This window comes from Symphodus melops (genome assembly GCF_947650265.1).
Source record: "Symphodus melops genome assembly, chromosome: 18".
Lineage (NCBI taxonomy): Eukaryota > Metazoa > Chordata > Actinopteri > Labriformes > Labridae > Symphodus > Symphodus melops.
The window spans coordinates 9199787-9218118 of NC_136708.1; the positions used below are offsets into that span (position 1 = coordinate 9199787).

At 38.7% G+C, this 18332-nt stretch overlaps 1 protein-coding gene across 1 annotated transcript in view; it reads left to right on the plus strand.

The window, feature by feature from the left end:
- The window catches only part of c19h1orf94 (chromosome 19 C1orf94 homolog), a 28266-nt gene extending 22588 nt beyond the window's left edge, over positions 1-5678 (plus strand). The window contains exon 7 of the mRNA XM_079368722.1: positions 5515-5678. Coding sequence (XP_079224848.1) covers positions 5515-5550 — 36 coding nt within the window. The 3' untranslated portion in view covers positions 5551-5678. The remainder of the gene's footprint in view (positions 1-5514) is intronic.
- The last annotated feature ends 12654 nt before the right edge of the window (positions 5679-18332 follow it).

Consider the following 18332-nt stretch of genomic DNA (forward strand, 5'->3'; position numbering starts at 1 on the left):
AAGCGTGGAGACTTGGATTCAATCACTGAGACGTCGTCTGTATTGTGACCCTTCTGTATATGACTGTGATCCAACGTGCAGACCCCTTGTCCCTCCCACACTGAATCAGTCATTCTGTGTTCACGCTGTAGGATGTAAACTGCAGCTTCAAAGGTTTGCAGAGGGAAACAGACAGACAGTCTTTCTGTTTCAATTCATTTCCCTTTACCTTTATGAAAATATTTTAACAGCTTTATTTTTTAACATCAACAATTATAACTGTTAATTTCATGTTTTGTTTTTTTTGTCATTTGATCAAGTCAAGCAACAACCTCCGGTGTTGAAAAATAAAGCCAATACTGAAGCGAAAATCCTGCAGTTTGTTGAGTAGGAGCCCCAGACATCACATACACACCGAAAAAAAAAAAAGCCTGTTCCAAAAACACATGTCCTACACTGTAAGTCTAGTTTGGGTAACCCTTACCCTTGTTTGTTATTTTCATCATGGACACACACAGTATGAGTGGTGGTGGGTTTTTTTTGTTATTATTTCATCAACGATACAAGTTATCTATAGTTAGGCCCATGTCTGACCTGTTTCACGGACGGACACAGTTTAACTGTTTGCCAAGAGGATTAAAACCTGTCTCAGTTCCAGCTCTCAGACTGTTGTTAGGTTGTCTGATAGATTGATTAAATCAAGCAGCAACCTCCGGTGTTGAAAAATAAAGCCAATACTGAAGCACCTCCGGCCCCCTTCAGTGACATCACTCAGGTTTTGTCTGTTCATATTTACGTGCTATAGATTAAATGCATAATAATTGTGTCTCCATTGTTTTTGTATAACTATTTCAACTTCTGTGCTGTCTTTCATTTTCAAACACACTCTTAATAGACACAACTTATATTAGATACAATTGCAGTTGAAGTGGAGCCAACTGGTTACGTCACTGCAGAGTCACGTTTTCAATCCACCATCAACAGGAACAGGAAAAATAAAGTCAAGCTATTGAAAAAAAAATCCCTTTAAATGGCCCAATTGAATTTTTAGGATCATCTCAGACTGTCACACCTTCCTTAATTATCTGCTTTTAGTTATTATTTTAATTTTAATCCGTATCAGGATCTGCTGTTATTTGAACTGTAGCAAAATGTGCCTGATTCTTAATTATTTAACAAAAGGAAAGACATGATTTGTGTATTCGATCTAAAATCATGCCTTTGTTTAATTGTTAAGGAAATATTTTGTTTAAACTAAATTGATTAGCATGTTGATATTTCCCTTTCTGAAGTACATCCTGATTGGGAATAACTAGCTTTTAGATCAGCAAAGGATACCGAAATAGAAAGTTGATATTAGATTTTATTTCTGACGCCTGCATTGGTTGGACAGAGAAGAGATCTGGCGAGGAAGCTTGTGAAAAACTGAGGGATTTTTGTCTGCGAGGAAGCAAGAACAAGAAAAAAGAAGGATTGTTGTTGACCATCAAAGTGATGGCATAAAAGGCATATCACTGCCAGCCCAATATTTTCCTGTCATCCAAACAGCATCCAACTGTTATCCTTGCCTTGATATTTTTGTTTGTTTTGTATTTCATCGTTTGGACGTGAGCATCGACACAAAGACGCACAAGGCAGCGTGCGTTGACGAGAGCTAACAGTGACGTGGACGCACACACACATTCAGATATACATATTAATGGGCTATCTCTGTCTCTTGCTGCTACACACCAGCTTTTTTTTTTTTTTTACAACCAAGAATGCAGATACCTTATTACTCCTTAAGACACGTGTTCACAAGTGCAGCACCCTCGGTTCACGACAGTGCAGAGTGGGAAAATTGAGCACAATCAATCAGTAATCTGGCTTCCTGCGACTGCTCCCAGATTTCTTCCCTTTTGCCCTCTAGTGTCTTGAATATTTAGACTGTTTGACATCAAATGCATACATGAATGCGAATGAAGCAGATCTCAGTCCTCTAATCGCACACTTCAATATACACATGCTTGCAAAAAGAGACTGGGCATGAAAAAGCAGCAGGATGTAGGCAGAAGAAAGTCATTACAACTACCAATGCCAGATGCAGATGTCTGTGTAGTTTAGGGCTCGATGATTGTTTAGCGTTACCTAAGTTTTGACCCTTTTTATGTAGGGTATTGTTTGTGGATACTTTGCAGACTTGGAATAGTCTTTTGTTTGTTGCTTCAGATAATAGTCCCTGTCATGTTTGAAACATTCATTTTTTTTCTGGTGCCGTCTTATTCTGCTTGAAAAGTGAAACCGGTAATAAAGCATTGTGAACGCAGCCGCCCTCTGAAGTGCCTGTTGATCAAGGATCCCATCTGAGATCAATCCACACAGTCAGTCAGCTCCTTCACACATCCAAACACAACTGCAACCATTTATCACTCTCACAGTCATGTCCTGTGGCTCTAAAACAAAACGCTGACCATCATCTTCATTTGCTGTTTTTCGGAAGTGCATTCCTTGTAGCGTTTTGCTAACGCCAAAATTTAGAAAGAAAATAATCTGAAAATGGCATAAAATCCACAAAGTCTGACCCCAGTCCCTCCAGAGAAAAGATTTCCAGACCTTGGACACACAAACATATTTCCACCAAAACAGCTATGACAAATGAGCAAATACACGGCTAAACTTGGGAAATAAGAAATGTAAATGCAGGCACTCAGGAAGGCCCGAGATCAGGCTCGGAAGAATCTGCCTCTGAATGATATTTAGGGAGTCGGCTGAGTGCCAGACGTTGTTTTTTTTGTGTTTAAGTTTCTGGTGGAAAATCAATTTGCTGTTCACCGAGGCATTCATTCACTGAGCACTTGCTATGTTTCCATGGAGCTGTTGTTGCTATTGAAAGTGGCTTTTATTTGTTGTAAACTCTCAAATAATCTAGTTAGAAAATACATGTAATGCAAATCATGAATACACTGATGCCCCCTTCGAGAGGCTGTGTGAACGCTCTTAGGAAGTACCGCTTTCATATGTATAAGAAATCACAAATCCTATCTCGAGTGTGTTTGTATTGTGCGTCTGACTGTGCATTCACAGACTGAAACAGCCTGTAATCAAACCTGCAGAAAACAGCAGCTCAGAAAATACCACCTTGCCATCCCTCCAGGTTTTCACAAGGGTTTTCCAGATATTCCAGAAACTGCCAACAGTAATCTCTTTTATGTGGCTCCGTGGCTGAGTGGACAGTGTAGTGCACTTTAGGAATCCCGTCCCTTTCAAAGAAATGCCCAGGACAGACATGCAGCATCAAAATTACCCATCTCCATTCACACGGCCGTGATAAAACTGTTTGTTTGAGCCTCGAGCGTTTCATTGTTTGTGCTACTCAGAGTCCATATCAAATACTGGAGCCATTGAAGAGAAGAGCCAGCCTCCTGCTTTCAGGCAATTCTTATCATTGTGTCATCAACATGTTGGCTGTCACATCTTTACTAAGTATTTGGGTCAAACTGGTCGAGTATTTTGCACAAGTATGTCAAGATATACTTACAGTTATATTTTCTCTGTGCACTTACACACTTAACTTCTTTTTTTAACTGCTAGTTTTTTTTTTAATATACAACACTATGGAAAAAGTGAAAAAAGGACTATGCCTTTTAAAAAAGCGCTGTGCTGACGCCTTTTTCAGTTGAATTCTTTTAACTTTTTATATAAGTGCTCTGTGATGTCAAGCGCCTTTTTGACAGCTGACCAGTAAGGATGAGGCGAGGAGGTGACAATACCGACCAGCTGCGTTCTCAGTCCGCAGTTCGAAGAGCGCAGCTGGAGTGCAAAGACAGGAATCCCTGTGGTATTTTTCCAGATTCACTCATGAGAGCGGGAGATGACACGATGTGCGTGGTATAAAACTCTATATTAACCTTATAAACGCATAAACAAACACGTACGGTGTGTTTTCTGAACCGTCAAAACAGCATGTTTTATTCTTAAAATACACTGGAATTCTTAATGTTGTTTCGGTGACTGACTTCTCGCTTGTCCTTTTCTGTGCTAAATTGACGCTTCATACTCTGGGCATATACTCAGACACGGTTGCACTGGAGGCAAATCCTGTTCTTAAGGTTACAGAACACTCGCGTAAAGGCGCTGAATAGGCGCTGCACAGGCCCAGCTGAAGGCAGTGCTTATAAAAATATATATAAAAAAAAAAAGAAGAAGTCAAGTGTGAACATGGCCTTAGAGTTCAAAGAAGTCAGCTTAGGAGTCTGCTGGCACTGAGTGCAGCTTTTACACAGTGTCAGTTTGTAAAACAACAGGGACTCATGAAGAAAAGCACAATTTCTCTCGCTTTTAAATGATCTTTAATGTGTTACTTTTTACTGTAACAGCATCATAAAGGAGTAAACATCTATGTTAAGAGAAGATGATGGTTTTAATTCTAATCAAGGGGCTTTTAAGTGATAGGATGTGTGGATAAGAGCAGATCCCACTTTCCCCCAATAACGATTGTTTTAGAAGTTATGAGTTTTCTCCCAATGTTTTATTTCAGTTGTCATTACCAAGGCAACACATCTGAGAAGGTAAAGACACATGTTTTGAAGAGTTTCTTAACGCCTGCTTTCTGTTGGGCATCAGCCGATTCCGAGTGCACTTTAAAGTTCATGTGATGTGTTTACTTTCAATGTGATACTCATTCAGATACTCAGTCAGAGCTATCAGGTTCTAAAACTTTCATGTCAATTTGTATGACACCTACAACATAGTAGACCATTAACTAAGAGTTTGCAATAAATAGCATCATAATTTGGCCGTAAATGTATCAGTGAACAACAATACAAACATGGTAGTTTGGCTTCTACAACAGGTTTTTTTTGCTTGATATTGGAGCACACTTCGTAATCTTTGATGAATTTATGAACTGTCCCATTAGCAACTTTTCCTCCAACTTTTCCAAATGTCTTGATAAATTGCAAATGTAACTTTTGAAAATCTTTGCCTATTTAGTCAAGCCAAAAAACAACATCATTTGTCATGTGACTGCATATGCCCCTTTTTAACCTCCATGTCAACTTCTTAAAGCTAACAGGATCTTATCCCTGACTACTTGTTTTCATTTAATGGGGAGAGAGCGTTTACAGCAGCAGCAGAAGGCTGCCCGGGTCAAAGCGCAGCACCCAGTGTCATACCAAGTGCTCCACCTTAGTTGAAGAACTTCCCACTTTTCATTGAGGCGCCACACTCTTTTCAAAATATACGATAGTCCCCAATTGTTTACCTCCCACAGATCATGGCTTGTACCCAGTCCCGGAAAAATGATCTCTCAAATATACAATATGGAGTAATAAGCAACGGAGCAGTCATACAGCGGTCATCGTTAACAGACTATTGTGCTTTTATTTTCAGCAAAGGGCTCCCAAAGCGTACAGCCAGCCCGGAAAGAACGCGTGGTGGACAATGGGCCAACAACACAAAATAGAGACTTTTTACTACTCTTTATCTTTCTGAAGAGGTAACATGAAAGTCCATGCACACTTACAGTAACTCTCTTTTGTCTTTTCTCTGTTGTAGGTCAGAGGAAGCCTGGCCAAACACAGCCAATTTTGATGCCAGTCAGAGTGACCTGAAGTCATTTTGTACCTGCAAAAGATACTTTATTAATCATCTTCATCAAAATCTTGAGTCTCCCTATCTGGAGCCTAATAAATAGATTTGCTTCATGAGACCATAGATAATTTTTATGGGTGATTAATTCTCTTTTTTTGGGACTGATCTGCAGTGAGACTCATCAAATGAAGCAGACTCATCCTTCTCAGAGCTTCAGTTCATTAGTGAGCATCTGTATGCCGTGCACAAGTTAGGCTTCAATACAAAATGCAAACTGTATGCATATTCCAAATAAATTGAGCGATGCGTATTAATAACGGGATCTTATTGTGTTGTGGTGATAGTGAAATGGCGATTATTCAACAGCGCAGTCATTTTTGCCAGCGGACCTTCTCATACATAATGCATCCAAATCATTGCATTTTTCCTCCATTCTGGGCTACAATGCATATTTCATCAAGCCAGTGAAATATTAAGCACTCTTATGATTTGATATTCTCTTCCAAAGGGGATTTCAGTTCATATATTTCCTCCACATCACTCGCACCTCCTCCAGGACCAAACTTTGAGGGGATGTCTTTATTTGGCCTTGTTTGTTTACTGCTGAGATGTTTGATTGGTTAATACCAGAGTAATGATCAATGAGGCAACCAATCAATTTGAGAGATTATCAAGCCTTAGAGGCCATTGATCCATAAGAGGGTGCAGTGCTGATAGGCAGACTGGGCTCATTCCAGCTCATTCGAGTGAAATTAGAGAAGCTCAAACTTTGCAGCTTCTTTTCCTCCTTCTGCCCTCAAATACTTTAAAGTCAACAGTTTTTTTTTCTTTTTTTTTCCGGTGGAGAAATTGATGTGAAACTAGATGAAAAGAAGATAGGGAGGTGTGATGGAGGCATAAAACAAAGGTCTGCTTCTTACCTCTCAATCTTATGTTCGAATGAATAGACATGACCCTTAATACTTCTGAAGCCTTATATAATTTATCCGCACTGTCACATCCTGGCTGTACTGTATTTTTCAAGCGCTGTCTTGTCAGAAAAAAAATCCTCAGATAATGAAAAATGATCATTCTTCACCCAGATGTCAAAAGTTATTCTTTGCTCACCATGAAAAAGCTTGCTGGGTGTAAAAGTTTCAGAAGATGTGATCCAAGTGTGACGTTTGTCTTAAAGCTTTCTGTCATTTCAAAAAAAATAAAATAAAAATCTCCTGCGGCAGATGAGCAACTGATGCTACTTTTAGCACCTTTTAGACATGCTGCTGAGAAAACTACAGTTCATACTGTCTATTTGCAATATATTGTCATCACAGTTTAAAGGAATACGTCTGCGATCCCCAATGCTAAATATAGTGTTTGAAATTTTGAGCCATTTTAGCTTTCATGCCAGGGGATGGGGTGAAGGTTGGCACTAACCCCTCACATCCGTGAGCTAAAGCTTTAACAAGATGTTCATAGACACATTGTAAGGACTCAATGCAGGGAGGGTTCTTTCACTAAAGAGGATAAGCTAACCAGTTGACTTATTGGAACTTTTATGGCCTCTACTGCCAATGTGTTTTCACCTAAGCTCAGTTTTTTCTTCTATAGGGTCCAAGACAGAGTCTTTGGACTAAATAGAGAACTGGCTGATGCAGGGGTGGCATGAAGTGCGAGTGCACATAAATGAAATTATAATAATTGAGCGTCACCCTTTCAATCTCTATTAACAGTAACTTGAGCTTGTAAAGTGTTTTTCTAGTCGTCTGACCACTCAAACCCATTCACAACATGATGACAGATACTATATAAGGCCCTGTGTCCACCTTTTTTTTTTTTTCCCAGGCAGAAAAGCATTGGCTGTGCGCTCGGAGTGTTTGCATGAAGCGTTGGTCCTCTTAGAGGAAAGCGCTGCATGTCTGCCCTGTCTCTATGACAACAGTGTGTTGACAACAGCCACAGTACGACCGTTTTGTGTTACTGCATGTTTTATATTAGAGAATTTCCTTTTTAACCTCAGCAGACACAGAGGAAAGCAGATGCGAATACGAGATACGATCCTCAGGAGGCTACAATATGGATAATGTCAGTGCCGTGATGTCAGCAGCGACTTTTTCAGTAGTCGAAAGATTTTAAACTTGAGCGCTCGGAGCAGCCACTCAAAAACAGCAGGGTGCTTGTCAAAAAAAGATGAGCGCTATGCATTTCATCCAGGCGGCCGCTTTCTGCTGCGAATGCTCTCTGCCTGTTGAAAACATGGAAAAACGACGACGGGTGCTGGACATGGGGCCTAAAGGGACCATCAGAAGTAACTAATCCCAATCATACACATTCACTCACTCCTGACGAAGCAGGAAGCGCAATTTGGGGTTAAGTGACTTGCCCAAGGACACATAACTGCATGAGCCGGGGATCGAACCCCTGACCTTACATTTGAAATATGTGTATAAATCTATTTTATTTACTTCAGGAAGCAACACCATCGATCCTTTCCCTTCTGAATTGTACAAAGTCAACATTTTAATACCAGTTAAAGAAGATATGTCATATTGAAATGCAAAGAAAGCCACAAGCAGGCCTCTGAAATAAGGCTCGAGGTACCGGATCTTTTATGTGAACGATGGGAACTGGCTCCCATACCACTTGTAAACATGTACTTCTGGTGCTTACGTAATTTATGACGGATTAAAGGGATGATCTTTTCCCCATCCTGCAGGTTCACGGGTCCTATTTCATCCCAAACATGTTGTAAACTAGTGTTATTATGGGACTTATAGGGTTGAGGATAACTACAATGAATAATTTTAGTACATGCACAATAATCATAGGCCAAAACATTGATAGATTTGGCTGATTTATGGAAAGCCTGTATGTTACCAAATGACGACGTGGCTCCTATTACTGAGATAAGCCAAGTGATCTGGGTTTTTGATTAGAGCTGGAATTCCCATCACTGAACCAAAGCTTTATATTAAACAGACAATTAAAATGTTTTGTTAATCTTCTCATCTACTAATTTCTCTGAAATGTCAGACCATTGCACTATGAAGGTTACATTTAATCTTTTGAACTCTCAGTTCTGCACCACTGTCACTCTACTGCAGTTTGACTTAACCGAACGATGAGAAAGCAAAGCTACTACTCCCCCTTAATGCTTATCAACTTGAACAGTCAACTTAAAAGAAAATCTATTCTTCCTCTCCGTACTGTCCTTGATCCGATGGAGAACCTACACACTTTCATCCTGATCTTTGCCGCCAGGACACAAAAGTAAAAGTGCTGACACAAACTGACAAGATGTAACTAAAATGTATGAGCATGTTAGCGCTGATGGTACAGAGGAGTGAGAACTAAGCACATCTTTTACATTCACTCATACATTCACTCAGACCGCTGTGCATAATGGGTCAAGGACAGGATGTCTTCAAATCCTTTCAAACAACCGCACAATAATCCCATCAATGTGTTCAATATTTTTCTTTCGCTTCTTGATATTTCATAGGCTCTTAAAAAATACTTCTTGAGAACATAATCAATGTACTTTTCATTCTAACTCTGGTTGTTATACAGAGTTACACCTTGTTCCAATGGATGTTAAATCTAGTATAATCCCAATCTTCTGCTACCTTAATATCAGGTTGAAGTTTTAAAAATAATTGCATCCATTACTCTTGCTCTTAGGTTCTATCACACATCATTTATCCCTCCTGTTAAAAGATCAAAAAGTGTTATTTTTTAAATGTTAAAGCCCTCTTAAAGGCATCCATTTTTTAACATTCATCATAACCAGGCCAGTGTTGTCTGGAATATTGGTTTACGCTTTGACCTTTACTTTCAGAAACCTCATCAGCTGTTTTCAAACTCAGAAACAAAGTACCAAAAAAGAAACATGCCTCCTCATTTATCAAAAGCATGAGCAGATATGTAGCAGTTAGTTAAAAAATGTTTCTCTTTAATTAGAGTGGCCCCCCTCAGGGACATCACTGTAATGTGATAGAATGCCAGAGCACCGTGAGTGCTGATACATCATCCCTCTAAGCTTCATTAAATTTAGCCCTGTGATGTCTGTGATGTCACCTGAGATATAATGTACTGATGGTCGATTAACACAGCCGTTGACTTCATTCTGCAGCAGACAATGATCTATCGTGATGTTCAATCTGTTCTTATGCACGTCTTTAGTCTCGCATGCATCATTACCGCCTGTCATGACGATGTTACGTAATCTTGTTAGGACCTACTATTAACATAACTTCAAAATACAGTAAAGTTAAGCTTCTTGTCAGAAACTTTACTGATATAATGTAGGAAGTAGCGACATCGAACAGGGTTAAAAAAAAAAAAGATGTTGCGGTTGGTGACCAAACAAGTCATGTCAACTATGTCATGTGATCTTGACAAATAAATCCACTCCAAACCTATACTTTGTCATGCCTATAAATCCCTCAATTTCAGCCCTGCTCAGGACAGGCTACTCTGTGTCTGTAGCTGCATTTTTCACCAGAGGACCTTCCCCCAGAAGGAGGGACCTTTTAAGGAACTAATTGCATTTTGACCACAGGAAGCAGGGTCTAAATTTAGTATTGTGGTCAAAGATCTGCCCTTTAAAAAGACCCTGCTAGGAGTGTAGTACTTTCTAAGGGCTTATAGCTGTGTTTGACCAGGCACTCTCTGGAAGAGTTTGGGTTGTGTGGTGGGTTAAAGATCAAAACAGCCTTGGAACTACTCGTGTATGTTTAGTTGAAGAAGAAGAAAAAAATACTTATTAGTTATTTTACATTAATACACTTATTAGTGTATTAAGCTACTGCCTTTTGTGATGTCACAAAAGGGAAAAATCCCAAAGGCCTGTTTGACCACAGATTTTCTGAAAAATGAAGCAGGCAAAAGACAGTGAAGATGGACACTTCATATTACTTTGTGGTTTGTGAACAAGATATGGAAACATTAGTGTTTGAGAAACATTAGCTTCATTACCGAGTGCTGACATTTTTTTTGAAAGGTAATTAAAGTTAAAAAAAATAATTATTGTTACATTTCAATGAAGACATCAGTTCCAAAAATAGTTACAGTACTTGTTGCATTTCAATGGGGTGATTAGTGATTTGTAATTTATGACATTTCTAAATGTCATAATGACATTCCTACAATTTAATACGTTAATATGGAGCTGAGGGGTCTATCGCAAACAGGCAGACTTTGTGACACTGTGATTGGTAACAATTAGGTTGTTGAACAATCTCCAAAATAAAACTTTACTTTCTGAGTAAGCACCTTGTCTCTGCAAAATCCATTTGATCAGGGTGACACTCATATTACAGTAGCAACAAGCCTGCTGTTGTCTCATTATTGTGGATGCCAGCTTGGCAGGTGTTCACACTGATCATGTTGGCTCAGGTGCAGCTGATTTGGGTAACAAGAATTGGTGTGACTCAAGTAGTTTCACAATGTTTTCACAAGTCTGAAGTGTTCTTCAATAGATACAGTTTAAATAAGGCTAGGCACAAGGCAAATTCAAGTTTGACTACTCGATTTTTTATCCATTCATCAGCATTATCATAATTTTATTTTGGATTATTATTATTAGAATAACACCCAACAGACAGGCAAAAACACAAGAGATAGACTGTGCCTCTCCATGAAATCTCACATGTTAACAACTAAAGGTCAGATGTGGAAAATAATTAGTTAATCTTCTCCTGAAGTAAACAATATAGTAAAATAACTTCTGTTGCAAAAAGGCCTTTGTCATTATCGTATTATTGATTATCATTTTTATGAGTAATGATTTAAGCATTAACATAAACAGTCCTGGGAGGTTAACTGTGATAGAACAAAGTCATTAAGTCATTATTATTGTCCTATTATTAGGTAACTGTAATTAACTCTAGGGTTGTTTCTCAACCTGAAGATTAGGTGGTTCAATTCCCAGGTTTTCTCGGCACACTTTCAAAGTTTTCTTGGGCCAGACAACCACACCGAATTGCTCCTGCATCAGCAACGTGTGAATGCGTTTAACAATTTAATGGGTATATTAAATAGCAAGCACAGAGCCTGATTGCAGAGATCACTGTGTGAATGGACGAATGTGGCGCAATATACACAGCCTAAAACCTTTTCACCATTTATAATGAGGCAAAAACAATACCCAAGGAAAGCACAGGTTTTCCAAACTTAGCTTTAAGCTAAAATGAGCACGACATGTGGGCCAATGTCTGCACTTACTTTTCACAATAATGCTGACTGGTATTGTAAGTATAACTACGTTAAATACGGCTGAACAACATACACAGCAAAACATGTACCCACACAAGAACCCATGCAGATGTAAATGCACACATACACACAAACTGAAGCTACAACTGTTGCATATTTTCCTAATAAGCGCTGCATATTATATTAATAATATAACAATATTTGACTGTGATAATTGCTAAACAGCTACAAGCGATCCTGGTGGGACTGATTAACCAAAAAAGATGCTAAAACCACTTTCTCACATTTATACCAGCCTGGAGGCTATCCTGCATCTTCTGCTGATATCACAAAACTGCATATTCACACAGTTAACGAAAAGGAGCCCTTTTAGAAGAGACAGTTTTACGGCTGCAGGAAAGCAAACTCTCGAACAAAATTAAATTCCTCTTAAATGTTTTGATGTGTCAAACAACAACACTGGGAAGTGTACAATATTTTCAGTAAGATAATCCCTTCTGCCTTGTTTCATTACTAGAATTAATGTGTTTTGTGTTGTCAATGAGCCAGAATTAGAAGTAAATAGACTTCCCATGCAACACATCATTAGTCAGTATTAAAATTGTAAAGTAACATTTTCAACAAAACAACAACAGTGAGAATTTCTCCATAAACAGTGCAAGCCATAAATTAAATGGTTTAAGGCTGAACAAGCCAAACATTCTGCACTGCTTACATCACTAACATCTCTTTGTCAACTTTGTTTTTTTGACCGACAGAGCTGTGACAATCTTTATTTGTATCTATTGGCTTGTCTGAAATACTTCCTAATTTTACCAGGAAAATAGCTGTAGTGTTTTCGTTTTCATTTCCAGCTCCTGCTGTGGCAGTTTCTCACTCCTATTTCTTTTGGCAACTGCTTCTGTATTCATATTCATTTGAATCTAACTTTTAAGTAATTTGTTAAGTCACAAAATTCATTTGAAATTGCTTTTCCTTTGAGCTGTTTTTGGGAAATCACAAAGGTGCTTAAAATGTATCTGGCTTCTTTGTTGTGAATACATATTTCTGTTCAAAGCTTTAACCAAAGGCACTCCAAAAGGCTTTGTGCAGAAACATTCTGGCCAAATACTTGGGCAGAATTATCTATCACCTTTGTGTGTCTATCACTCAAACACCTAGTTGACTTGTGATATAATAGAACTTCTCTTGAGAGTGTAATTTGCAGAGCCACTCACAGCCGGTTGCCCAATCATGTAACAAGCTATTAGCTTACTTTCACCTTTTCTTTCCAAACACATTGCGTAATAATCACTTAAATCATGTGTTAATGTTTTTAAATGACAAATCCTGAATTCAATATAAGGTGAAAAAGTAATTTGCAAAAAAAGGATGCCCTTGTTCAGTGGGCTCCTTGACTGGTGACAAATGGACCGATGTGTGTGATGGGACACACTGAACTGGACAAGTTCCTGATGAGATGCTGGGAGCTCACAGGGATGATTTAGAGCTTCAAAAGTGATGAATAGTGCTTCAGGGAATTTGAATGACCATCTTCGACATTAATACTGGCAATGCTTCCAACTGTTTTGAAGTTGTGCAACAACTTCGCAGCAATGATTGCCTCCAATGTTCTATGAGCTCTGAAGATAGTAGTGAAATATTGTTTGCCATTTTGCATTGTTTTTAATACCCCCATATCTCTAAAATCATGCTCAGGCTGGTTAGTTTCATTTTTTTTGTAATGTTATCCTACTATATTCCAGATATTTTAAATCATATAGGCTGAGGAATGGCCCAACAAATCATTTATTTTCTCTTTTTCCAGTGGCCAAACACTGAACAGTCCACACATAGTGGCAATCAGTAGGGATATTGGACAATTTCAAATAAATGAAAGAAGTTAGACAAATCCTAATTAAAAACATAAATAAATAAATTGCTCCCTCACTTGCATTTTTTTTTGGACAAATAATTAGGACAAGCATCAATCCCTGGCATAAAGTAATTTTGGCTAGCTGGCCAACAGTTAACTTTGCAAACTTGGTTAGCTATTGCAGCTTAGCTTAAGTGGTATTGTGTAAATAATTGTGTCTATATCAAAAACTTCTGCACTATTCCACCGGTCACTATGCTGCTGTCAACATGTTCACTCATCATGGGACTACACAAAACAAAAACATATGTCTATGAATGTAAATATCAATACTTGACAAGTTAAACATAATGTGGACCAAAAATCTTTTTGTTTATCTTAACATTAATACTTTCATATTTTGTCTAAGCTTTGATACAGACATTCTTCCCTGAAGATGCAACGAGAACGTAAACAGCTCTGAAAGTAAGTAAAGTCAGCACTTTGCATGCACAAGTGACTCTGCTGGCCTTTCTCTCTCCCGTCTTGTAGATGTGTCTGTCTGTGTGTACCATTGTTTATTGCTGTGCCCCTGAAGCCTGAGAAGAAGTGTTAGACGTGAGAGAGCCTTTATTCATTAGCTCTCATCGTCATACCTCGCAAACAAGAAAAAGGGAAGAAGACGCCCGGGGAAAGAAAGGAATGATGGGACATGGGTGGGACAAAAGGAGGAGAGGGAACATGAGAGCATAAAAAGCATTCAATTAAGACATGAACTGCAGGGTTCATTAAGCATGAGAAAGCCAATGAAAATGACCATCCATCAAGCGAGAGTGCCGTGGCAGCTCATGCAGGCATGCGCACGTAGAACATACTCAATTACTATGGCAAAAAGTCTCATCCCTGCCTGTTTGAACATGCATGTAAAGTAATAGCATGCATTATACCAAGGGTCTAATCTCTCGCGGGTCAGATAAGCGTTGATCTTCTTGAACGAGCCTTGTTGGTTATACTCCGCTTACTGTCTTTTTCTTTCCCCTTTTCATGAAGATAAACTGTCTGAAGTAAGTATTTTACCCGTTTGCTTCTTTTTTTGATGTTGTCTTAATTGCTACAAGTGGTTGCTTCTGCGACACAAGCAATTAATCTAAGAATGTTTACCAGCAAACCAGGAACCATAAATAATGACACTGTCATGGCCTTATAGATCCAGCTTGGCTAACTTTTCTAACATTTTAAAATGGTATCAGACTGGCTGCAAGTGAGCAGGAACGAAGGAGTGAATATATCCATTTCTAATCACGTCATTATGTGTACAGCATGCAGGCATGTGTGCCTCAGGACATGTAATAAAGAATATGAAGCAAATCATGAAATGGAACATGTGTAACGCATCGCCAAAGGCTTTACATCCTGTCAGATTAAAAATAACGTGCCCGCAGGTGTAAATCTGAAAAACGTGTAATGTGAAATGAGTGTGTGCTGTTGGAAGGATATAAAGATTCAGGCAGCACATGTGCTTCATTCACATCCTCTGTATCCAAGCGAAACCAACTTTTTTTGTTCACCCTTTAAGAATGAATTGTGTATTTTCTTGAAGTGTTTACAGGTATGTTGAGTAAGACAAAAAAAAAACACTGAAGACCGTGAGAATTAACAGCTGAATACATGTTCAGTTCCTTTAGGAACACAGTCTTATACAAGATGTCTGCGTTGAAAGGTTTCAGGCTCTCCTTTGTACGCAGTCAAAGAAGCTATTTGTAAATGGCCTTTTCCTGAAAAGAGCTCTCACTCTTTTCAGCAAGGTCTTCTGTGTTTGAATGTACGCTGTGTTCTTAATCCGGCTGCACACCAGATGCATTCTTTTTATGAAGTGTGAATTCTGCTAACAGAAGAATACAGCAACATTTCCTTGTTTATCCTTTTGAATAGGAGACAATGTTAGAGTAAGGTTGGCTCCAGAACCTGTAAAGCCCAACATGACTGAGGATGCTCTGAAACAAAGCGTATCTATATTAAGGTGCATCCAAAGGTACTCTATTTTTGCTTGTATACATTTTTAAGAGTGAGTTTGTCTGGGTGCGAACAGGTCCTACTGCTGTGTAAATGCTTAGAGGGGGGGAACACTTTTTAAAATAGCTGACCCACTGAGTGCTTTGCAAACACACATCTTCTTAAGAAGGAGCCACTTTTTAAAGTCTAGGACAAGCATCATGTTGCTTTTTTCTGAAAAACAGGCATTGTTATTCAAGGCACAGAATGTGGTGCAGAACAAGTTTAAAACCTGTTTGAATTGCATGATGTTTTTAAATGACATACAGTATGTCTGAAGTAGGTAACTAGGAACGTTGGAACGTAAACGTGTTGGCTTTGGCCTTTTAAATGGAATATACTGAAAATAAATGATTGTATCGCACAATTTAACCTTGAGAAAAGAAAACCCCAAGAGTCAGCCTGTTTTTACGATCATCAAATGGACAAACGGATAAACAGAGTTGAACTCAAAGGAGTAAAAGCGGTTCATGAATGGTGATCACAACTGACCCAACTGTACTTCTGATCAGCACAATACCTTGGTTGATGTTGTTGGAATATGTTTAACTTTATACTGCTCTAAAATAAACAGACCTTTTCTCTTCAGTGACTTTAAAGGTCGTCCACATTTTTATCTAGTAACTGGAGAACAACCGTCAGAAGAAGTAGAAGACTGTGTGTCCAGATTCATGTTCAGTGACACAGGCGTTGGAACAGGGGGTACACAGAGACTTTTTGTACCCCCACTCACAGAAGATAGTTGTACAAAAACTGTACACTGAGCTGAGATAGAAAGAAATTTGTCACTTCATATCAGTGCGGGGAGGCAGAAGCACCCCTGAAGTGCACTGAAGCGCTTCCATGCAGTGTCTGTGATAACCAGGTGGGCTGTGAAGATACTGAAGTGATCGTTTCAGGATCTTATATTTTCTTTCTGTGTCACGAGTGATTCTGTAAAAAAAAACAAAAAAAACAACAAACACTGTCACTGTGTCACTGCTGTACCCTTTTCCCCTATTAATCATATTACCAATGGTATCACAGCAGCAGAAACAAGAGTGAGTCCCTTTATGCACATTTACGCACAAAGCACATGGAGCAGTCAAGTCCTTCTCTCCTGACATCCAGAGCTGTGCTCCAATATTTGCTACTGTGGCATTACTGCGTACACGGAAATGATTAAAATACTAACATACTGTTTTTGGCCCCGCCCCTCCGGGAGGGCTTAGGTGGCTAGGGGTTTCTTGCGCTGAGCTCTATTGTTTACAATGAGAAGGTAAACTCAGAGGGCAGAACAAACACCAGAAATCATGCCACCTTGGGGGAGGGGTTACTGCCCTTTGTGACATCACAAAGGGAACATCACCCATTTTTTGTATAAAGTGGAGCATTCAAAAGATGGACAGTATGGACTTTTTCTAGACAGGTTAGGGGACATTTTGGTGTTTGAAAAAAAAAAAAAAAAGGTTGAAGTGTATTTTGGATAATGTGTGACCTAAGAGAAACTCTAACACTATGGACGACCTTTGGAGAGTTAAAACATTATTGAGTCAGGGAAGCTTTGGGCACTCTAAATATCTGACAAATATTTATTTAGATGAGTATCTTAAATTTTAGACTCTTCAGATGAAGTTGGAAATTGGTGATGTGTCAGTTTAGTGATATTGCCTGTGAGAGATTATGCAATACGACTTAATATCATTTCACTGATGAGTTATCCCTCAGGGAAACAGTCTCCCAGCACTCACTGGCACAGTCTTTTTTTTTTCATTATTGATTCAAATGTCTGAATGTCTGAACTACAATAAGACCCATTCACACAAGTAATAACTGTCTGTCATGATTGTCCTTTAAATACAAAGAAAAGATGTCATCAATTAATAGATTTCTGCTCCCACAGTGGTAAACTGTGTGTTTAATAGGTCAGATTATGGATAAATGTGCTAAATTGAAAAATATAAACAGCAAATCTGCAGCTACCAAGTGTTTTTGTATGAAGTCTGTGGTATTTGCATTTTAATTGGCTGGCAGAGCTAATGATTAAAGGCTGTGATTTAACAGCTAAACATGACTGGGATCCCAAGCAAAGCAATTAGTTTCTCGAAATGTCACGTCGCTGTAACTGGATGCATAATAACAAAAAAAAAATCAAAAGTCACTCTGTGGTCTCATTGAGGGGGTTATTGTTACACAATGCCAGCACACCTTTGGTACCTGTGCTCCACCAGAGAGCACTCGCTTGCAGAGATATGTCACTTTGACAAAACTAATACAATGTGTCTGTTTCATAAGAGGGAGAATGAAGTGAGTTTTTTTTTTTTTTTTTCTCAGCACAGAAGTTCTAAAGAACATTCACCTCTAGAATATTATGTAGGCAAACATACAGACAGGAAACATTTCCCGAAATGGCTTGAGAGCTATTTACAAAAAGAGGATCTCTGTGAATATTGCATATTATTAGCAAAAACATCATTATTATTGGAAGAGTAAACAAGTAAATAAAAAAGCGTCTTCTTTTGCATTTAGTCAGGATTTTTACTCATGGAGGCGTTGACAAGAAATTTATTCTGAGGCACATTTTTAAACGATGGGAGAAAGAATTAATAACTGAAAAGCTATCATAATTACAAACCGGGGTTTAGATGATTGGCTTCATGCTTTCATTTGTTTTTACTGAAGTTGCATCTTCATAAATTACTATTTGTTAAATGGGAATGGA